The sequence below is a fragment of the Meles meles genome, chromosome 1 (genome assembly GCF_922984935.1).
Source record: "Meles meles chromosome 1, mMelMel3.1 paternal haplotype, whole genome shotgun sequence".
NCBI lineage: Eukaryota > Metazoa > Chordata > Mammalia > Carnivora > Mustelidae > Meles > Meles meles.
Genome location: NC_060066.1, coordinates 9,688,093 through 9,711,811, shown reverse-complemented (window position 1 = coordinate 9,711,811; position 23,719 = coordinate 9,688,093). Strand labels below are relative to the sequence as shown.

The window sequence follows — 23,719 nt, the reverse complement described above, 5'->3', positions numbered from 1 at the left end:
TGTATTGTTCATCCTTTAAGTTCCAGCTGAAACAAGTTCCAGCTGAACCCTCCTGAAATTTCTTTTTTTTTCTTTTTTAAAGATTTGATTTATTTGACAGAGAGAGAGAGAGAGAGATCGCAAGCAGGCAGAGCAGCAGGCGGGGGTGGGGGGAAGCAGGTTCCCCACTGAGCAGGGAGCCTGATGCGGGCTTGATCCCAGGACCCTGAGATCATGACCTGAGCCAAAGGCAGAGGCTTAAACCACTGAGCCACTCAGGCGCGCCCCCACCGAAATTTCTTATCCAAATTTCCAGGGTCTAGGCTGAGCTAAACTCTTCACACATGGGACTGGATTCTGATCCCACCATTGTACAATCCCATGGTAGTCTATGAGCTGCTTGGAGCAGAGCCTCTGTTGTTTTCAACTCTGAAATCTGAACATCCCATACCCTGGCACATGGGAAATGCACGATAGATGCTGCATGAATAAGTGGCTTATCCCTGGGATCCGGGAGCAAATGGGGAAGAAATGGGGAGCAAATAAGAGGCATCATGGTAGAGAAGCAGAGGGACCAGCCAAGGGTCTCCAGCTCATGGGTCAGCTCCCTCTCTAATCCCAGGTGGCCCTGAATGGGTCACACATCCTCTGGGCCCATCCCTCTACCTGGAGCATGTGTACAGAAAATGCTTTGCCTTTCTAGAATTCTCTGGGTGTCTGACTCTGGAAGTAGGGAGAGCACTGAGAGGAGAGGGGAAAGTTAGGGGTGGGTGGAGGGCAGGACCCGTACAGGGGCACCATGGGGAGAAGAGTTAAGGAGATAGAGCCCACCCTCCATTTCCTTTCTTACTCTCCAAGACAAGGATTCCATGCCTTCTCTATTATTACACTTCCCACCTCTCCTCTCCCTCCCAGGCTATGACCCTGACTCATTTCTCACAGAGACAGAGCTTCCCTGTGTCCCCCCACCAAGTCAGCAACCTCAAACACTTGGCCCTGCCCACTCTGCTTCCCTTCTGTTCACACGGATGCAGGGTCCGTGACCCTGACATCAATCCTCCACTCGTGCTTCAGAACCCATCCTCCCGCCCTGCTCTCTCCTCCAGTCCCTCCCCTCCCCACTGTATTCACGTCCATCCCTCTCCACTAGACTCTTTCAGTCAAGGCAAGAGCCCTGGCCCCACATTTCACTCCAGCTGGGACCTGCACTTGCTGTCTCCATGTGCTCATCTCCACGTCACTCTCTGGTCCTTGCAAGCTGGTTTCTATGCTCATCGCTCCACTGAGATTGCTCCAGGCAAAGCTCCAACAAAATCCAAGGGATAAACATCCAGTGGGCACTTCCCTTCTGTGTCTCCATCAACCTTGTCACAAGATAAGCAGAGCTGACCCCTTTCTGTTTGTTGTTATGCCCCCAGTGCCAAACACAGTGCCTTGCACATAAGAGAGGGTCAGTAAACACTTGATGAATGAATGGGATAAGTAAATAAAAGATTTTAACGACATTCTAGACAGAGTGTTTTAGTCCTGTTGTCACTCACTGACAGTGGTTTCCCATGACTATATTTGGGTGCTTAGTGTCTTTCTTTTCTGCTAGAACACCAATACTTCCTTCCAGCCCAGACAGCAGAGACTGAACACCTTCTCTGGGCCAGGTACTGTGACAGGTGCTTCCATGCATTGTGTTCAATTTGACCTTCATGACAAGAATCTTCCGAAGTGGGTATGATTATCCTAGTAACCCTTCCCTCATCTTAATTTCACCCAGTTTTCTCCCCCCCAAAACTTTTTCTTCCCTAAGTTACACTGGGCTTTAGCATAAGACCTGGGTTCTCATCTTTGTTCCACCACTTACTACAGGGGTGACATTAGGCAAGCTAATCCATCTCACTGATGCTCTGATTCCTCACTGATAATATCTGGGTTATGAAAATGAAGTTACCCCTTCTTCTCTTCCAGAGCATTCGAAAGATGAAATGAGCAACTATGAAAGCAGATCCATGTTACTTGGCCATGGGGAAGGATAGCTACATACATCCCCTTCTCTTATTGCAGAGCCCTCCAACTATCTTGATGCTTGTCAGAGAAGGAACAAGTTCTGGTTAAACAAAAAATAAACTGGGTCGCCTTAATCAAGTAACTTCTATCTCTTGGGCCTAAGTCTTGCCTCCATTTTAGTTCTAATATCTAATGTTTGTTCAATATGGTAGCCACTAGTCACATATAACTAATTTAAAGTTAAATAAAATCTAAAATGTAATTCCTCAGTGGCACTAGTAAAAGTCAGATACTCAAAAGCCACAAATGGCCAGTGGTACCATATCAGACAATATAGATGTACCTTAGATAATTCTACCACAACATTTAAGGAACCAAGTGGCATGCACATTCCCTGTTGATGGAAAGCAACAGGTGGTCTTAAATGTTTTGCATTTAAGTGTTTGCATGTAAGAACGTACAATCTACCAACCTCTAAGGTTCTTCCTGTACCTTCTCAGACTCCCAATGCCTCTTTGTCCTAAGTGTACACAGTCTTCACTGTTAAGAAATCGGAAGATCTGGGCTGGGTCTCAACCATCCCCAACATGATGTGTGGTCTTGAGAAAGTTCCTGAACTCCAGGACACTTCCGTTCCTTCTTCTATTAAGCTGAGTTTGGACTTAAAACTCTCTGAATTTCTTTACAGTTCAGAAACACTGAGTTTATAATTTTAAGTAGTAGCAAAAGAAAAAAAAGATATCCATCACCGTCATCCATCACCATTATCCTAAACATGTATATCCTTGAGAAGTCACGAAGGACTGCACGGAGCTGGAAACCCTGACATGGCACCCTTCTTCAGGATGGACTATGCACCTTCATCCTGCAAAGTCTTTGGGAGGAATGTCAGATGATGCCACCACCGTGGAAAATGAGTCTGGCACTTCCTCAAAAAGCTAAACAGAGTTACCCATTCTACCCCTAGGTATAAACCCAAGAAAATTGAAAAGTTGCATCCGTACAATGTGGACATTAGCATAATAGCCCAGAAAGTGGAGATCCCCAGATGTGTATCACCTGCTGAATGGATAAACAAAACGGGGCATCTGTAATAGATTACTCAATCATTAAAAGGAATCAAGTTCTGATACACAGGACAAGCCGGATGAAACCTAAAACACATGCTAAGGAAAAGAAACCATGACTAAATGACCACATATGGTAAGATTTCATTTTTATATGAAAAGTCCAGAATAGACAGAATAGAGACAGAAGACAGATTCGAGGTTGCAGGGGTTGGAGAAAAGGGGGAGCCAAGAATAACTTCTAATGGGGACAATGCTTCTTTCTGGGGCAATAAAATGTTCTAGAATTAGATAGTGGTGATCAAGGCCCTATTGTGTGAATATAATAAAAAACCACTGAATTGTTCACTTTCAAAAGTAATTTTTAGAGTAAGTGAAATGTAATAAAGTTCTTATTTTACTAATTTTTATTAATTAATAATTTTTATTAATTAATAATTTTAATTAATTAATAATTTTTATCAATTAATTTTTATTTATAGACAAGCACAATTATTAATTTTTTTAGAAAAGCATAAACAAAAAACCTATAGGAGGCAGGTGAGGACAGCTTTGCCATGAAACATATAGAGTGGGTTGGAATTCAGGGACATTCTTTTCCCAAGGGACTGTGTTGTTTCAGAATGGTTGTTAAGTGACTTGATATTTTTGTCCTTGAAGAAAGGACGAAAGGAAGGAAGGAAGGAAGGAAGAAAGAAAGAAAGAAAGGAAGGAAGAGATTGATTCTCAGCTTAAAAGCCATTCCTATATCACAGCAGCTGTCTGCAGTACAATGTATCCCTCCAAGTCCCTGACAACCAGGACAATGCCATATTTATAATAAATCATCCCAAAAGAATGGGCCTCTTGCCAAGACCTTGGGCTGCATAGCAAATGGAAATCATTTTGGTTCTGCGCTCAGAGGGGTTGCACCTGTCCTTGCCTCTGAGTCCAAGGTCATTCTGTCCTCTTCAAGGGAGGCCCCCTTCCCTTTCAAAGACTCTTGCAACCCAAAAGAAGACAGATGTCATCCCCAACCAGAAATGATGATGACACAAATGGAACTTTAGAATAAAAGTGAACCAAAGAGACCATCTTCTGAGGCAATGAACCTAACTGCAGGTGAGCAGACACGGTCCATAAACCCAAACTCCATCACTCCTTCGCGGAAGCCTTGATTCTTCTCTCTCCCTAAGTCCTCTGCCAGTCATAACTCCCTGACATCCCCCCTCCTCACTTATTCCCTCCCTGTACCGCCCTTCTCAAGCTTCTCCCTTGGTCTACACCCTGGCTTGCTCTCACCCTGAATGCTGCAGGCCTTTGCTAGCTGATCTCCCTGCCTAGAATCTTGAACCTTTCCTATCCACCTCCAAACCCTTCCCGTCATCGTCCTGAAACACGGATCTGATTGTGTCACACTCGGGCTCAGACAGCTTCTCCTTGCCCTCGGGATCAAGGGCAAATTCCTTCACCTGCCACCTGTGGTTGGCGGATGGGATGGGCTGAGTAAGCAGCAGCACCTCGCACCAGCACCTCGCACCAGCAGCTCTGCGGGAGTGAGATGGGAGGGGCAGGCAGGCGCTCGAGCTCTCAGGGCTCCGTCGTCGTGGTCAGGCTGCGGATTTTATTCTCTCTGTCTCGGTCATCTCCTCGAAGTTTAGCGCAGGGAAATGAGCCAGTGGAACCCAGATATCTTGACTCTCCTTAAACCTGTGTCACAATCTGGTGATGGGGGTGAAGGGACTGGGCGTAGGTCCCTTGATAAGTGAGTGGGAGCGTGGGCTGTGGATGCAGGGGCCACTTGGCTCGCGTTGGGTCACTCTGTGGTCCACGAGACCAAAGGGGTGTGGAAGAAACATGCTTCAGAGCCGGGCCCAGCTCCAGATGTGAGGCTGAGTGTCCCTCTACTCTTCCTCCCAACCCAAGAGGTCGGGTGGTTCCTCATTTCATCCACACCCTGTAAATCCCAGCTCACGATCGCAGGATCTAAAACCTAGAGAGGGGGCGCCTGGGTGACTCAGTTGGTTAAGCATCTGCCTTTGGCTCAGGTCATGATCTCAAGGTCCTCCGATCGAGTGCTAAGTGAGGCTCAGCGGGGAGCCTTCTCCTCCCTCTCCCTCTGCCCCTGCTCCTGCGTGCGCGCGCTCTCTCTCTCTCTCTCTCACCCTCTCTCTCAAATAAATAAATAAAATCTAAAAACAAACAGAACGTATTGCATGGAGCATTGGGTGTTATACACAAACAAGGAATCGTGGACCACTACATCAAAAACTAACAACATACTGTATGATGACTAACATAACAAAATAAAATAATAAATGAAAGAACAAATAAACACCCAGAGAGGCTTGAGGCTTGGTCTGTCTTAATAGTCCAAGCAGTAAAACAGCCACAGGCTTTGGGGGCCTCTTGATGTGGCAGACATTGGCCAGAATGTCTGAAGTTTCTGAACCCCAGCTCGCCCTGCTATGAGAGGAGTCAGGTGACCCGAACTCTCAGCCTGTCTCACCCTGTCAGACTAGCCCGGGGCGTCTGTCCAAGAGGATTTACTCAGCCTGCGCCCCTGAAGTGGCTGAAGGCAGCTCACGACCCGCACTTCCACAGCACCCAGCTAATTTAATGCACCTTAGCGTCTGAGAGCCTCTGGCCTTCCTTGCCGGATGCCTGTGAAGAGTGAACAAAGTATGAGCTTGGATCCCTCAGACGTACTGGATATCCAGGGAGTATGAACTTCCTTCTTCCTTGTCACAGGGGCTGGCCATGGGCAGAGGTTTCTATTATTTCCTGAGGCACTTAATTAATTAATTAATTAAATTATTTATGTATATTTAATTTATTTATTTGAGAGAGAGAGCACGAGCCAGGAGAGGGACAGAGAGAGAAGCAGACTCACCGATGAGCACGGAGCCCAGTGTGGGACTTGAGCCTAGGACCCTGGGATCAAGACCTGAGCTGAAATCAAGACTCAGATGCTTAACTGAGCCACCCAGGTGCCCCTGAGACCTTTAATTTAATCTCCCACCTCTAAGAACACAAAACAACATCTCTGGGTCATTGGAGGATTCCTCCCATTGCCTCTTGGGCCTGCCTGTTCCCAGTATCTGGAAAAACCCGTGGGTACAGGCCATGGCCATGTGGGGGGAGCATGCAGGACTACTTGCGAGGCCCACTCCCCACTTCCTCAGACACTGGCCCTGCTCAAATGATCGGACCCGCACTTGTCAGCCACTCCACACTGTCTAGCTGGCAACTTTGGTGGGGTCACCTGGGGAGCTTCAAATGGTACAGATGCCTGGCCCCCACTCTCGGGGGATCTGACTTAATTAACTGGGGGTGTGGCCTGGGCTTTGGGATTATTTAAGCTCCCAGTGATTCTAATAGGCGGCATACACCAGGAACCATGCCCTGTTCTCCAAGAAACTATGAAGCCACAGGCACAAACACAGACCCACAGGAGGGACTGACAGTCACCCCCAGAGCACTCAGACAGGTCGCCACTTGCCTGAAGAACGGAAAAGAGACGACTGATTCATAGAACCTCCATGTCGCCACAAGATCAATCCTGTTGGGGTTGGTAGCATAATACCTCCAGGCAGCCTGGGGGGAGAGAAGAGGGGCTGGGATCACCAGATCGCCCTGCATCACTCAACCCCCATGGAATCCCGCAGCCCCTCCTCCCTTAGAGGAGCCCCTGACTCCTCTAAGAGCTTAAATATGCATTGAGGTGACAGGCAGAGAAGGCAGGCTTCCTGGCATTATGTAGATCCTGTGGAAGGAATCCTTCTTCCATCCATCATCTTGGAGCCCTGACTTATACTGTGGGGCGGGGGTGCGGAGCAATGCTGCGGAAGGAGAAGAGGGTGCTGGGTGTAAAATCCCCAGAAGGAGCAGGGGTGACTCTTGCTGCAAGTTTCCCTGACACTTCTTAAACAGCTAGGGGGAGAAACACTGTCTTTTGTGCCACATTAGTTGCAAGAGATGACCCCGGAGACGAAGTCTCGATTCTAATGTACTAAAACTTCAGGACTACTGTGACGGTCTGGGGCTTGGGGGATAATGGAGCAGACCCTTAGGGATGGAGTCTGGCCATCACACTAGATTATATAAGAGAATATCATGTACCATGCAGTGTCAGACCCACAGACCCACAGAGACCCTCAGGACACTGGATGCAAGTTCACGGTGGGTGGTCACACATACCTTGGGTCTTGCAGCCGTAGTCAGGGTACCCCACCCTCCTCTTCTCTGTACCCACAAAACCATGAACAGGAACACTTCTGCCTTTCTCCCCAGCTCTCACTATCCTCCCCATCTCCAGCCCACAGTGTGGGAGTGATGGAGCTGTTGGTTGTCCGACACCCACTGGTGCACGATTGTCTAATGGGCAGGACGAAGGGGCCAACTGTCCAAAACTGAGCACATGTAAGGTGTCTCCTTCTCTCTTGACTTATGGATTCTCCATCCTTGGCATATGTGAGGGGCCACGTCTCCTTGTAGCCGATTGGCTGAGCACATGGACTCTAACTTGGCTCTTCCTTGTGGGTCCCTAGGTCAGGATGGAGGTGGGAAGGGGAAGGAGGAGAAGCCTCATGTGGACTCAGGGCAAGCTAAATTCTCCACTCCAACACTGTTTGTAAAATAGCCAATGGCTTGTTTGGTCCCTTTTGGAGTCCTGTGTCTCTTTCTCACTTAGAATCTGGATGGACGAGCGTTGGGATCGTCACGCTCATGCCACGAGGACAGGTCAAAATATCACCACAGGAACACCCATAGCCATCTGCAAGCAAGCGTGGTCCCGGGTCCCATGCCTAGCCCCAGGCATGCCCACCGCCGTACAAGTACCCACAGCCCCCCTCCCCGCCCCCCGACAAATGCAGATGCACAGGAGCTTGGTCCCAATCCCGTTCCTCCCCAGGCAGACAGACCTGAATGAGTTCAGCAGCCGGCTTCCTTCTTTTCTCAAAGTGCTTCTGCCGGTGTTGCTCCTGTACCTTGAGGGCCAGTCCCGACCCCAGGATGCCCTAGAGGAAGAAGTCAGGCCTCGGTCAGCCCTGCTGGCCTCTCTGGGTGCCCCACCTCCACTCCCAGGGCCACAAAGACTTTTTTCTGCTCTTCTAGAGAGTAGATGGCTGGGTTACGTGGAGCCTTGATGTCAGGAAGGCCTGGCTTCAGTTCCTGACTCTGTCCCTTTCCAGAGGGGAGAGCCTGGGCAAGCCTCTTATCTACTACACCTCAACTCCTCCACAGGGAACTGGGCTAATACTACCTTCCTCAGAATTTCGTTAAGCAAAAAGTGAAACAATGTATCAGAGCCATTTGTTAAGAAGTATGACACAGAACAGATGCCTGGTAAATGCTCATGGAATGTAAAAAGTATTTTAGCTGTTTAAAAGGTCACTTAAGGCTTTTACTGGAATTTCCCAGAATTGTCACCTCTTTTGATTTCCAGGTCAGATTTGCACGTGGATAGAAGCACTCCCTTCTCAAGTTGGGAGAAAGATTCGAGACCATGCCGCACCCCCATAGCCCCCGACCTGTTCCAGATGAAGACACTGAGATTCACAAAGGCCACATGCCCAAGGTCAGCGAGCTTAGGAAACACAGACAAGGTAGGCAACCGTGGAGGAAGGATATCACTAAGGCTCTGGGAGCTGAAGGGGGTGGAAGCAGGCTTGTTCCATAAGAAGGTTCCTTCCAGCTTCATGATTAAGAGCCCGAGCCCGCAACCCAATTATGTTGCAACCCTGGAAACCTGACTGACCTAACTGAACCTTGGTTTTCTCATCTGGACTATGGTGACAAAAACTCACCAAACTCCCCACGTTGTCATTAAATGAAGTTAAATGAGATGATGCAGGTAAAGCATTTGGCCTGAGTCCAGCACACAGTAAGTCTAATAAGTGTTTCCTGTGACTGTTGCATTATACTTACAGGCACTGGGCTGTGTTGGGGGGGGGGTTATTCTATCATGGGTCAAATACTCACTCTTGAGGGACATGCATTTTTTTTTACATAAGTCAGTAAATGAAACAGCAGGACAAGGGAAGGGAGGGCCTGTAGACAAAGGACCTGCCATTTGCAAGGTGCTGGGGAGACGTGGTTGGACGACATAATCCCAGCCACCAAGGAGCTCACAGTCTAGGGGTGGGGGGTGAGGGGCATGCAGCACGGGGTCAGAAGTGCCTTTAGAGAGTTATGCCCAGAGGAGGGGGGCAGCTAAGTCCGTTTAAAGAAGGCAGCCTTGAGACTGGGATTTGGAGGAGCCCAACCTGTAGGACAGTCTGAAAGGGGCAGCTGGGGCCAGGGGATGGGGACAGGTCCCACCAGTCACACTAGGGAGAAGGCTGAAGTACTTACTGCTGGAAGGGCGAAAAAGGAGACACCGATTAAGGAGAAGGTGGCCGCAATGAGGCGGCCTTCCCATGTTTTGGGTGTCTTGTCTCCATAGCCGATGGTGGCCAGTGTGATCTAGAGAGAGAAGAGGTCAGACGTGGGCCTTTGCAGGGCAACGGAAGTCAGGCACACATCAGCCAAGCTCTACCTGTAAGCCTTTCATACTGCTTGGGGGTGTGTCTCCCATGGGAGGAAAGGTACCAGGTGCCCCGTAATTACATGGGCACCTTGCAACCACGCCTGTTTCTTAGTGAAGGCTTTCCTACCTAGAGTCAATCAGCCGACAAATGCTTCCATAATTGCAAACATGGGCATGTGCGTTCTGCGTATATCCACACACGTGTGATTTTGTGTCTCGCTCTTTCCCAATGTGTGCACGCGGATGAGTGAGGGCACTTATATGTGTTGTAGGCATGTGTGCGCGTCTCACATCTGGGCATGTGTCTGTGCTGATGCGTGTTGTATAGTCCTTGGTGTGTTTACAACTGTAGGTTACTGTGTGCACATGAATGCACGGGACAGGACAGCAGATCAGTCCCGTGTGTGCTCCCTGGAGCCCAACTGCCTGAGTTCAGATCCCAGGTCAACCATCAACTGACACAGAGATCTTTCTTGGATTAATTACTTACTTAACCACTTCTTGCCTCAGTTTCCCAGTCTTAAAAAGGGGCTTAAAACAACTCTTTAAATAGGAGTTGTTTGAATTTAAAATATGTTAGTAAGGAGTTTAGAGCAATGCTGCAGAGCAAAGTAAGCTTTCCAAAAAATGCTGGCTTTGGGCACCTGGGAGGTTCAGTCGGTTACGCATCAGACTTTTGATTTCAGCTCAGGTCATGATCTGAGTGTGGTGAGATGGAGCCTCCTATCTGGCTCTGTGCTCAGCAGGGAGTCTGCTTAAGGATTCGGTCTCTCCAGGGTGCCCATGTGGCTCAGTCAGTGAAGCATCTGCTTTTGGCTCGGGTCATGATTCCAAGGTCCTCGGATCAAGCCCCATGTGGGGCTCTCTACTCAGCAGAGAGCCTGCTTCTCTCTCTCCCTCTGACCTGCCATACTGTCCTCTTTCTCTAGCTGTCCATCAAATATATATATATTATATATAGAATATATATATAAAAATATAAAATCTTGAAGAAAAAAAAAGGATCTATCTCTCCTTCTCCCTCTGCTCCTTTCCACTCATGCTCTCTCTCTCTCTCTCTCGAAAAAAAAAAAAAAAGCTAGCTTTAGTACCATGTGTCCCTGTGGGTATGAGCTGTGGGTCTCCAGGTGTGTTTGAAGGTCTGAGTGCAATTGTATTCTTCTGCTACTGTATCTGTCTGCACATGCATGGCTTAGCTGATAACAAGCCACCACTAATGAAGTAAGGGCCCCGAGTGATGATGGCCCAGACTATTCCCAGCCCTGACTTCTTGTAAGCACTAAGGTAGAGCCCATTCCGGTGCATTCTCTGCAGAGGGAGCTCTGGCCTGTGCCTGCACATGCACCTGCCCACTGGAGCCCTCCCACGCCATGCCCTCTACCTCTCTCTGTCAGTCCCTATGGGGGACCTTCAAGATGGCAACTCACCAGGCCCCACCAAAGGGCATCTGCATAGGTCTCAAATTCCTCCTTCATCTCTTCTCCTTGGGCATCAACCTCCGGCACATCTTTCTCAACCAGGTAGACAAGAAATGAAGAAAGGATGAGCGTCAGGAACCCAATATACCAGGCGGTGATGAGCTCCTTGGAGAGAAAGCAGTGGACAAGGGAAGCGGTCACTGGGCAGTCTTTGGATGGATGCTGGAGGCAGACACACCAGGGCTGGGGTCCCATTTTACTAGCTCCGTGACTGTGGGCAAGTTAATTACCTTCCCTGAGCCTTACCTCTGAGACTTTCCTCCTTCCTTTTCTTTTTTTAAATTTGAGAATAGAAACTCAGGAGAATTACATGAGTTTCAGGGATTCAACAAGTTTATACATGTTCCTGTGCTCTCCGCAAGTCTAGCTCCCATTGTCCCCATACAATGCCACAACACAGGCTGTATACTTTCTGCTGTGTCTTCTATTTCCATAACGTATTCATTCTACAACTGGAAACCTGTATCTCCCACTCCCCTTTACCATTTTGTCCAACTCTCCATCCCCTTCCCTCTGGCAAGCATTGGCTTGTTCTCTGTATTTCTCGGTCTGTTTCTGCTTTTTGTTTGTTTATTCATGTGTTGGTTGTTGTTGTTTTTACATGCCACTTATGAGTGAAATCATATGGTATTTGTCTTTCTGTCTGACAGATTTCACTTAGCCTGATATCCTCTATGCCCATCCATGTTCTCACGAATGGCAGGATCTCATCCTTTTTATGGCTGTGTAATATTCCTCTGTGTATGTACACCACATTTTCCTTATTCATTTATCTACTGATAGGCATTTAGTTGGTCTCCATATCTTGGCTTTTTTCTTCAATAAATAATGCTGCCATAAACATAGGGGTGCATGTATCTTTTTTAAATCAGAATTTTTGTTTTCTTTGCATAAATACCCAGTAGTGGAATTATTAGATCATATGGCATTTCTGGTTTCAAGTTTTTATTTCATTTTATTTTGGTTTCAATTTTTTGAGGACCCTCCATACGGTTTTCCACAGTGGCTGCACCAATTTACATTCCCACCAGCAGAGCACGAAGCTTCCTTTTCTCCATATCCTTGCCAACACTAGTTGCTTCTTGTCTTTGTGATAATAATACGGTCCTTATTTCCATCAATAACATCAATAATTAAAGAGGAGAGGAAGATTTCTGTCTTCAGGTGACCTTGACATCACAGCTCAAGAGGCTTCACAGGGAGGCAGGAAGGCAGGCGAAATGGGCATCTGCCTCCTAGTCGAGGCACAGGACTGGGGGTACTTGATTCCACACAGGGCTGAGCAGATCCGGGATAAAGCACTACTGGAAAACCGACAGCAGGGGGGCCTAGCGAGGCAGAGTTAACTCAGCCCTGCTGCTGATTGCCTTTGGGACACTGGGCAAATTAGCCCTCTCCCAGCTTTAGTTTCTTTATTTTCAAAATGAAGGGAGTGGATCACAGTTCTTAAAAATGACCTATATAGGGGTGCCTGGGTGGCTCAGTGGGTTAAAGCCTCTGCCTTCGGTTCGGGTCATGATCCCAGGGTCCTGCTTCTTCCTCTCTCTGCCTACTTGTGATCTCTGTCTGTCAAATAGATAAATAAAATCTTAAAAAAAAAAATGTCCTGTGTACTCCTGATGGAAGGCAGGCAGTTTTTATGTTAAAGAGTCACATCCTGATTTAAACAATATTAAAAAACCAGCATAAATTAAAATGAGCATAAAATCTTTTATTTCATGGGTATTATCACACAATAGATTAGGACGTGTGTGTAAGTGCACAAAGCGAGTTGACTTAGAGAACAAGGCTAAGGAGTAGTAAGGCTGGTGCAGGGATATGGCAAAGATCCGCAAATCACCAAGGTTTTCAAACACCTTGAGCCAGACAGTCCCTAAGACTCTATTTCTCTCATTCTGCTCCAGTTTCAAAGTTCAGCATGGTAGCCTGGGCGGAAGAAAGTCAAGGTGATTGGCGAGCACAGTCTGGAGATGAGGCCCGACGCTCCTGCTAAATCATCCCAGGGAATAAAGTAGTTCGTATCAAAGTACTTCCTCTGTCTGACCATCGGCGGCCAGGCAGCTGGCCTTCTGGGTCCGTAGGTATCAAAGTACTTCCTCTGTCTGACCATCGGCGGCCAGGCAGCTGGCCTTCTGGGTCCGTAGGATCTCGGGCTTGATTCCTGCCTCCCTCTGTGCCTTTGCTCACATTGGCCTCCGTCCCTGCACTGCCTTTTCCCATGCGCTCAACGGAAGAGCAGCAGTCATCTTGAGACCGGAGTCACCTCCGTTTCAAAAGTTTTCCCTTGCGTCCTGATATCGAGGTCAGCTCTGGTTCCTTCACGCTTTCGCTATTTCCTGAGTAGGCTTTCTCTGAGTCTCTCCACTTCGCATGCCCGCTGCTCGGGTCTGACTCCCCCCACAACATAACTCACACCTGCATGAATTCACTTTACAGCCCAGAGAGATTAGTTTAGATGGCACAAGGACCCCAGCGGGTCACCCCCTTCAGCGAGTGTCTGCCCTGCCCACACTTGGAGAAGATGAAGGTGAAATGGTAAGTCCTTCCCCCGTGGCCATCGGGGCACCAGCCTCTTGGCTTGTTGAGTGCGGCTCTAGCATTCCTATGTCTTTTCATACCTTCTGGCCCCTGAATGGGAGTCAAAAGTTGCATCTGGTGCTTAGCTACGGAAATTGCTGTCTGTTCATAACCGCACAGAAAGCCTGATTGTGTTGGATTATTACGAAGTAGCATAATGGTCATTGACGAGGAGTGAGAATGTGTCCCAATTCTGTGCTTTGCAGTCATTTAAAAGGCTATTCGAGGTAATTCTGACTTTACACAATTTATGCCAGTAGCTCTGTGGCAGAGCTCATGGATGTTTCCTGATACCCACAGACTCCTGTACACACCTGAGCTGCCCTGAAGTCTGACCAGAGCTGGGGTGCTGGGAGCTGAGGTGCTGGGGGCTGGGGTGGAGCCAGTGTGGAGGAAAGTTGGCAGCAACTTCCTGCCTGTTCCTTAAATCTATTCTGCACGGTGCTCCTGGCCCCTTTTCTGCTACCTCTGTGATTCAGTCCTCATTTTCAGGACAGATGAGGGCCACCTCGCTCACGTCCGCCGTGTGAGTGAGAAGACATCAACCTTTTTTTGCGCCAATTTGCAGAGCCTCTGGGGTTTCTTTGTTCTGGTAGCACAGCCTGGCCTTATCCTAATGTTGAAACTCTAACCCTGTGCAACCTCAGGCCTCCCACTCGGCATCACTGGCTCTCAGAGGAGTCAATCATGGAACAGAGTCCAGAGTCCAGAAGTTTGGGACAAATGGATGAAGACATAAAGTGGTAAGTGCCAGTTCACCAGGCTTGGAGGAGGAACTGGGCTAAGCTCTTGTAGTTAATAACTGTGGAAGCAGGACTCCAACCCAGGCGTGTGCTCACCTCCTCGACACACGGCGGGCCCTGGGAGGGACGGTGAGCTGGGTGGCCTCGTGCAGCTCAGGAACCGCACCAGGCTAAGAAGAGGGTTGTTGGAGAGGGAGGAATGGCAGATGGAGCTTGACCAGCAGTTTCTTTTTCTGCCTTTGGTCTCCTACCATAGAGATGCCATTTTGTCTGGAAGTTCTGCCCACCTGACCTCAGAGGTAGAGTCTGGTGGTGGTGTGGACACGGACGTATCTGTTCCCAGGAATCACCTGGTGGACTGGCAACTGTTTTCTATTCCGATCGGAGGGAACACAGGACGAGAATCAAAACCAGCCATTTTCGCCCTGACTTCTATGGGTGCATCAGCTCAGCTCCGTGGATAAAAGGTCAGGTGTCGCTAGCATGTCCTCTGATAAGAGTGGACCGTCAGGCGGAGAACTCGTGAAAGAAAGCGCTGACCTCGCCGAATCTGGGGTCAGAGGCAGCACTGACGGTTCAAACGAGCAGCATCGTGAGATGAAGGACTCCGAGTGTATTTCATTTTATTTAGGTATTTATTTGTACTGTTTGTGAAGAAAAGCATATCTGGAATAATAAACACTACCATTAATGAGCACCTAGTGTTTACCAGGCGCTCATATGTACCTCTTCTTGTGCGGACAGCCAGAGGATCCTCATTTTAACTGTTAAGGCAGCTCATAAAAATAGAGGATGTTCTAAGTCTTTTCACGCTAGGAAGTGAGCACATTATGATCCTCATCTTCTAAACTCAGAGTCAGAAAATCCCCAGAGTCACACCAATGGAGTTTGGACTCCCACTAGTCTGGGCCAGTCCTGAAGCTTCCAATCCCATCGTGAGCTGCCTGAGGTTGGCTCATTTGACCCCCTCACGCACCTGGAGGCAGAGCCCTTGTTCTCCCTAGTTTAGAAATCACGAAACCAAGACTCAAGGAGAGCGGAGTGACTTGGCCACGGTCGTAGGCACTCTGTGGAGCCCGGGACTTGAACCCGGGTCTGCCTGCTGTGCTGGCTGAGGCCCTCCTGCTGGCGGGCCTCCTCTTCCTCCTCCTCCTCCTCCTCCCCATCCCGTCACCAGTGGTGACAAAGTGACCATCCTCTGGGGACGCTGTGAGGTCGGGGGATGCCCAGAAGGGCCCAGCAGGGCGAGACGCTCCTGGGTGGCACTTACTTTGCTGTGGGCGCAGATGGCGGAGCCCAGGAGTTTCCACGTGCCGCCCCGGCGGTCCATCCGCAGCATCCGCAGGATCTGCAGGAAACGCAGGCTGCGCAGGGACGTGGCCAGCACATTGCCCTGGTTTCCCACGGCAACCACCGGCACAGAGGCGATCAGCACGAAGATGTCTGGGAAGAAGGACAGAGGGTGGCGGGGGAGAGGACGGGAAGGTCAGGTGAGGGCGGGGGAGCGGTCACAGGCGCTGGCTGCCCGCGGACGCACACGCGCCAAGCCCGGCGGTGCGAAATCCTGACACCAGTCACACGTGCTCCGCGGGATTATTCTCCCGCAACAGATGAGGAAACAGAACCTGAGCGTGTGTGCCTTCCCATGGCTACAGGGCCGGATGGACATCGCTGAGTGGACCCTGGATAGGGGCCTGCCAGGCTCCAGCACTCACTCTCCGTCCCAGGGAAGCGAGTCCCTGAGGCCTCCCAGGGTGGGTCACTCTCAGGCCCAGAGGGGACAGGAATATACCCTGGTCGGTGGTACAGGGAAAGCCTGAAGCTCAGACATGATTGAAGGAACGTTTCCCCTAAACGCAGCACCAAATCAGAGCCTTGGCCTTGGGTGATTCATGGGTAGACCATCTCAGGAGGCACCAGAGAGGGGAGAGGGAGACAGGGAAGGAGAGCGGCAAGGAAAGGGGAGTTATAAGCTTCCTCCCAAGATGGTCACTCTCGAAGATGGGAGCTGGGACCTCTGTCCATTGGCTTCCACCCCCTGCAGGTGGAGGGTCACCCCTGGGGTGGGTGATGCCCCCACACTTTTGAGCTGCATGGCCTGGTGGTCTCCTTTGGCTTCAGGGAAGGCCCTAGGGTAGACTGCAGTAAAACATGTGGCCCGCCCTCACAGCTGCGACTGAAAGCAGAGAAGTGGAGGGGATGAGGGGACTCGAACCCAGGTTTGCCTTCTTGTGTTCATTGTAGCACTCCTGCTCGTGTCCATTCTCTTCCTCCTCCCCTTCCAAGCTGGCTCCTGAAGCCAATAGCCAAGGATAGAGGCATATCCCCTGGTCCCTTCCTATTCCCTCCAGTGGCCCCCAACACCCATACCGACCATCTCCCCACCACACTGCAAAGGGTCAGCAGGTAAAAAGACCCCATAGGGGCGTCTGGGTGGCTCAGTGGGTTAAAGCCTCTGCCTTCGGCTCAGGTCATGATCCCAGGGTCCTGGGATCGAGCCCCACATCGGGCTCTCTTCTCAGCAGGAGGCCTGCTTCCTCCTCTCTCTCTACCTGCCTCTCTGCCTACTTGTGATCTCTGTCTGTCAAATAAATAAATAAATCTTTAAAAAAAAAAAAAAAGGACCCCACAGCCAAGTAAATCTGGGGGAAAATGATTAAGCACCTTTTGCTACTCTAGGATTTCTAGGAACTTTCAATATCCTAATATGCTCTGTGGCTTTCAATTACACACACAAAGTCCAGCACTTCCCCCAAAGACGTTGGCCATAGGACTGTTTCGGAGGTCTCTCCCAGACCTCCATACCTCTGCTGTGTCGGTCGTCCAGCTTGGAATAGGTCCCTCAATTCACACCTAGGTATCTCTGCCATTTCAAGGTATCCCCCACATGTGCGTAACTCTGGGGAAAAGCTTGGTGTCAAACATCTGGATACCAACATGTCTGTATCCTTGGCCAGGCCTCTCAGCTGATCTGTGCAAAGTTATCCACTTACAACGTTTGCAGAAAGCAAGAGAAAACAAAGCCTGGATGTGGGGCAAATGTGAGTTGAGTCTATAATGCTCGGAGAGAATGGGAGCTTCTGTCCCAGATGGACCGACTCACACCCGAGATGGCAGGGTCTGGAGCTGCCTCAGATATGAAGGCCATGATATTCCCTGATGGGTGACCACCCTCAAGTCAAACACACAGAGAAAAGTAGCCTTTCTCATAAGGGCCATGTTATGGGAGAAGTCAAGAGGAGGACAGTGGAAAACACAGGCATCTCAGAAAGGAAGGCACCCAGGATGGTGATGCTGCGGGCTGGCCTCAGGTCTCCAGGGGAGGCTGGCAGTGAAACATGACAGGGAGCTCAGTCAAATCAGCCCCTTTTGGAACAGTGGAGAATGTCCCATGGGGAATGCTCTTTTCCTGGAAGGGTTCAGGCTCCAGACAGTACTAGGATGTTCTCAAACTGGGTGAGAACCTCTGAATTTGGGTATAAAGTCACCTCCCCCGCTCCCCCTCAACACAGGCACAGGACTTCTGGTCAGCACTGGATAGGACTCTCCAAAGGAGAAAATGAAGTCCACTTAACACCTTGCAAAAGCCTCTAAAGGAAGACAGAAGAAGGGGAGGCAAACTGGGTTTGCTATGGGTTGAATGTTTGTGTCCTCCCAAAACTCAGCTGCTGAGATCCTGGCCCCCAGTGGGATGGGCTTAGGAGGCAGGGCCTGTGGGGGGCGGTGAGGTCGTGAGGGTGGAGCCCTCACAAAAGGGATCAGGTCCCTGATATAGTTTCCCCGAGGACACAGCAAGGAGACCAAGAAGTGGGTAGTCTGTGACCCAGAAGAGGGACTCGGCCAGAGCCTGGCACCCTGATCTTGGACTTCCGGTCTCTGGAACTGCAGATGAAATAAATACGGGGGAGGTAGTGAGTGGCCTGGGACTGGAGGTATGCAAGCAGGTGACCACTTACAGGCTGCTGTGAAGGGGACGGGAGCATCAGACAGGACGGCATGTTGGACTAAGTGCCTTTAGGGGGTCTTTCAAGGTCCTGTGATCCTGTAACTTTAACCAACTTTAACCATCACTAGGAATTTGAGGTTCCAACTTCTCCCTGTCACTGCTGCTTTACGATTTTAGGGGGATCTTCGGATGGAGACATATGGGTCCATGCTGCACCAACAGGGGTAAGTAAAAGAGTCCACCTTCTCTACTATCAAATGCCTGCACCCAGAGGGAAAGGTGTCGGTGACATCTTCCCAAAGCAGCTTCAGGGTCAAGACCCAGCAACACGGGCGGGAGGGAGGGGACAGGTGCTAGATTCTTCCAGACCTTGGTGTTAGGGTGGAATCTGCAGCTTACTACCCATGTGACTAGAAAATGACTCAGCACCACAAGCCTCGGTGTTCTCCTCTATAAAATGGGCACGATGTGGGTCCATAGAAGCAATTCTCAACCAGCAGTGGCGTCACTCCTCCCACGCCCACAACCGCCAGTCTTGGGAGTGCACAGGCGATTTTGGTTGTCACGATGCCAGCAGGCTACCCGTCTAGGGACTGGGGGGTGCTCGGCATCCCATAATGAGTGGTGCCTTCACAGCCCAAACGCCAGGAGTGCCCCCCACCACTCTCATTAAGGATCATGGCCCTGTAAAGCCATGAGGAGGGCAAGCCACGGAAGAAGGAATTCTGCGTCCGGAACCCTGGAGCAGCTCCTGCTCCTTGAGGTAGGATCAGAGGCTGCGCAGGTTTCCATTACAACACACGGTTTCCCAGAAGGACAGAAGCTGCCGAAAATGTCCTCGGGGAAATGGTGCACCAGAAGCAGGGGGACGGGGGCACCCCCTGACTCGGGGTCAGGGCTTACCTACCGAGCATGCACAGGGGCTTCCTGGCAAACTTCAGCCTTCCCCGCCAGCCTTTGTAGCGGCAGCAACACCCGGCAGCCCAGATCCTCAAAGCAAACTCGGCTCCAAAGATGAAAATAGCAAATGTTTCCTGCATCAAGAACATATGGAGAGACACGGATCAACCGAGACCCAGTTGTCTGGGACTAGTGATTTCTGCTCTGAGGTTCTGAAGAGCGGGATTTCTGTTGCTGTTTTGGTGGCGGAGGGGGGAGGAAGAGCACGTTATCACTTCCATGCAGTTTTGGACGGTTCCGGTGTCCCTGTGGGTGTGCTCACTGTCCCTAACATCAGCCTTGCAAAGGGATTCTTTGTTTTTTCTGTTTCGGTTCCAATGGATCATTTTCTTAAAACTCTGTTTTCATGTATGAAAAGTCTCTAAGTGAGTTAAGTGGAAAAGAGAAAGACCAGTGAAACACAGTCTGCTGGTCCCACCCGGTGCCTGGCCCTGGCTATTGCTACTTATGGTCAACATGTACTAAGCACGGCTCCTGGGCCAGGCACCACCTCAAGTGTTTTATAATATCATTCTCATTCTGTGTTTTGAGAAACCAAGGCAAGGAGTAGTTACACAAGTCTCTCCAGACTAGGACGTGGTGAAGAGGGACTCCCAGGCTGGTAATCAGGCTCTGAGCACCACGCTGTGCTATCTCCCTGGACCTTGGATCTCTTCCTTCCCTCCTGCCTCTCTTGTCTTGTAGGTCAGACACAGACACTTTTGCCCCCTTCTTTGGTGACCTCCTGGGACCCTTGGAGAGTTGCTGCTCCATGATAATCCCTGAAACCTAGTTCCTGGAGCTAGATGGCTTCTCGGGAATTCACCTGCTCAGGGCTTAACGTGAGACTGTATGAACAGAAAACACCTGACTTCAGAAGGAGCCCCATGCATTGGCATCACAGACAACATGCTCAGTGCAAGGTGAAGATTCTGCTATTTTGTAGACCCTAATCGGGGGCTGGCATCCCTTCCCTGTGTAGGTGGGTGAACAGAGAGATAAGCCAGGCAGAGGCCACAGGAGCGAGGACGAGTTTTAATGTACAAATAGGATTTGGTACTTGGCCTTGAAGGGAGTCAGAGATCCTCAGGGTTTAGGGAGAGAAAGCAGAGGCAGGTTTCATAACAGAGCATGACTCTGTGTTAACTTTCAGAGGACTGGGAAGCTGCCTTTATCATATAACTCACATACTTTGGTTTTCGCTTTGACCTTGTTGGTGCCCTCTTGTCTCTAGTCTAGAATAAAAAATACCATTCCCTTCCACCGTGCCCAAGCAGACCTGCCCAACTGACCCAGGCATTGGTTTCTCCTGGGACCGGGCTTGGCCTGGAAGCCAAAACCAGTTGTGTCCAGGGCAGCCTCCTTGTTCTCAACTGCAGAAGTCCAACCAGAGGTGTCGACCCTGGAAGCACACTATGGGGGGAGGTGCAAAGTCTCACCAGTAACAGCAGCCAGTCTCCCGAAACGGTCTCGTACTCCCTGAACGTGGTCAGCACGGCCAGAATCAAGCATCCCAGGACAATGAGGAACCTGGAGGGGAGGAAGGAGGAAGCGTCTAGTCCCAACTAGCTCCAGAGGACGGCATCAACCATGGTGAAGCAACAATTTCTCTGAGACACTGGCATGTGCTTGACCCATTATCCCACGTAACCACCCCACACACCGATGAGACGGCAGAGATTATTATTCCAGCTAAAGAAAACAGACCCGAGGAAAGGTAAGCAATGTGCACACTTTCACTTTAACAGTTGATTCGTGGGCTCAGTTCCAAATCAGAACGAATCAGGGCTGATTCGTCCGGCGCTTCCGGACCAAAAGTTCCCACAAGCTTTGGTAAAGCAACAGGAGTATAAATGAATGGGGCGTCCCGCACATATAGGACGATGGTTTTCAAACATGCGAAACATTCTCAGTACAAACAAATGACAAGTTCGTTTCAAAGATCGATAAATTCAGCAAAAACCTCTGTCTCCATGGCTTAGTATTATTCTTTTTACAGTCCCCAGTTAATAAAGGAAACAACCTCTTTCATCTGGGGCCCTTCAGAGTTGTTTTTGAAATTACAAAGTGCTCTTCATACTAGAAAGAACAAGACCCGCCATAGAGAAGGATGCAGTCTGCTGCCCCTGGAAAAGTCACAGAAGGGTCATCTGGTTCATGCCCCTGTTTCAGGCAGGAGCAAACTGCAAACAGTCCTTTGAGATTATTATCTACATAAATTCAGTTGGCGGGAGGATGGGGGGAGGGAGAGCTTGTAGTGTGTGTTGTGTGTTCGTGTGTGTGCATGCTTCAGTATATCAGCAAAGAGAAATGGCTCTCCCTCCTTCTTGGTGGAAAGTCTCTGGTGAAATGCTCAGCACCAGGCTCCCTAGGGCGCGTGGGGGAGGCTTGGTACTACATACTCCAGGTTCTTCTGCTCTGTGTGATCTGGATCTCCACCCTGCTGGGTTCCAACCCACGTGCTGTGGGCTTGCTTACGTAAGTGGGGTCATGCTGGTGCATTCATTCACTCACTCACTCATTCATTTCTTCAATATTTATATGGCAGGCATGGGGGAAAGAGAGCTGGAACTCCATGATGAATGTGCTGGATCTGCCTTCATGAACTCACAGTTTGACCAAAGAGAAAACTATCTCGTGCCATGACGGTAAGACCCACAATGTAAGGTCTGGAAAGATCTGATCCTGGCCTTGGCTGAGGACACAAGTCCTGGCGCTGACCCTTGGTGGTCCTGATCACATCTTCTGATGAATAAGCCTTCTGATCTGCAGACCTGAATCTATATTCCCAACCTTACCTAGGGACCTAAGCCAGATTTTAAGCTCCCTCCCATGCCTAGAATATGCTACCCTGAATCTCAAGTCTTCTCTGGTGATGATGGTGGTGGTGGTGACAGCGGGTGGTAACATCAACTCCCGCACCACCTGTTAGTGAGCGCCTACCCCTTGTCACTCTACATCTGTCAGGTCACCCTTACAACTAACCCCCAAGATAGACATGAACTCCCATTTCAGAGATGGAGAAATTCATCAGAAGGATTCATTTCCACCTGGATAATTGTGTTGTCAGTTAAAAAGATCACAGGACTATGGAGTCCAGAGACACAGGCTCAAAGGGAGTACTTTCTATGTGGTCTCGAATAGCTCATTGACCTTGGGAGTCTCAGTGATCACATTCATAGAATGGGAATAATGGATCCACCTGGAGATCATGGCTGTTGTGAGGACCACAGGAGACAATGGATGGGGAGTGGTTTTGGTCAACCATACAGGATCATGCAAATGAAGCCGGTGCTTTCCCATTCACACACTCATCACTGACTGGTTTCCCAGCAGGCCTTGGGGAATGGGCTCTTAGATGATTCTGCAAATCCAACTCTAGGTCTGTCAAGACTTCTTTTATTCATTCATAGGCTCTGGAAATAAGCCCTAGATTAGAATCCCCTTCCTTCTCCTATGCTGTGTCATCTTGGGCAAGTTATACAAACTCTTGGTGTCTTGGCTTCCTTATCTAGAAAACGAACTCAATAACAGTACACACATCCTCCATTATTCAATGATATAATCTGTGTCAGGTGCCTGGAAGAGTGCCTTCACAACCTGCTAGCTATTATTTTATTCTAATTTATTATCAATTGTGTCCCAGGCATAGCACTGGTTTTAAGGATACAAACACGAATAAAACATAGCCCTCATTTCTGAGGACCTCCTAGTGCAGTGAAGGAAACACAGGACAGATCATTACAGAGGTTAGGATCTGAGTGTTCACCACATGCTTTCCGAGTACAGGACTGAAAACCTCCAAGAGGCCAAGGGGTTGGATGTGTATTTGAGGCTTAGCTAGAGTTGACTGCCATATCTCAGTTTATCCAGGACAGTCCCCAATTTATGTGTGATGACCTAGAACATCATGAATGACATGTTCATAGGCAGAGTGTAAAATTTTATGGACACAGAACCTAGTTCAATCATCTCCTTTAGTAAGGGATGTGGGCCTTTGATCTGGACTTGCTGTCCTCACAACCTTGTCTTTTGCTGCTTCCTGACATCCAGGCCAGCCATCCTGAATGACAGCATTTCCTCCAACTCTCTGAGTCTGTTTGTGCCTGTCTCGATGCTCTTCTCTGCCCACTCCTCCCAACCTCTCCCACAACCCCACATTCTCCTTAACAGCCTTAACATTCTGCTTTAACAGCACTAGTCATGCTTTGCCTCCACAGACTTCCATGACCTCAGCTGCTCTTTGCATGTTCTCCAGTGTGACCTCCCCCTGGGGGTCACAGAGCACCCCACTGCATTTCTATCCCAGTACTGACCATAACCCATTATCATTTTGTAATCATTTGCTTGCATTGTGTATTAATTAAAATGTACTGTCTTAACTATGCTGTGGACTGGCTGAGTTTGAGTTTCAGATGGAAATATCCAGAAGATTTATAAAAATTCAAGTCTACAGCTTAGGGAAGAGGGCGGGGCTGGAG

The 23,719-nt window shown here is 49.4% G+C and overlaps 1 protein-coding gene across 1 annotated transcript in view; it reads right to left on the bottom strand.

Moving 5' to 3' along the window:
• The window catches only part of KCNQ3 (potassium voltage-gated channel subfamily Q member 3), a 295,260-nt gene that overhangs the window by 35,285 nt on the left and 236,256 nt on the right, over positions 1-23,719 (bottom strand). The window contains exons 2-8 of the mRNA XM_046025609.1: positions 20,678-20,768; positions 19,207-19,333; positions 15,624-15,796; positions 10,983-11,138; positions 9,381-9,491; positions 7,949-8,044; positions 6,526-6,620 (exon numbers count right to left, since the gene is read on the bottom strand). Of these exons, the coding sequence (XP_045881565.1) occupies positions 6,526-6,620; positions 7,949-8,044; positions 9,381-9,491; positions 10,983-11,138; positions 15,624-15,796; positions 19,207-19,333; positions 20,678-20,768 (849 nt within the window). The remainder of the gene's footprint in view (positions 1-6,525; positions 6,621-7,948; positions 8,045-9,380; positions 9,492-10,982; positions 11,139-15,623; positions 15,797-19,206; positions 19,334-20,677; positions 20,769-23,719) is intronic.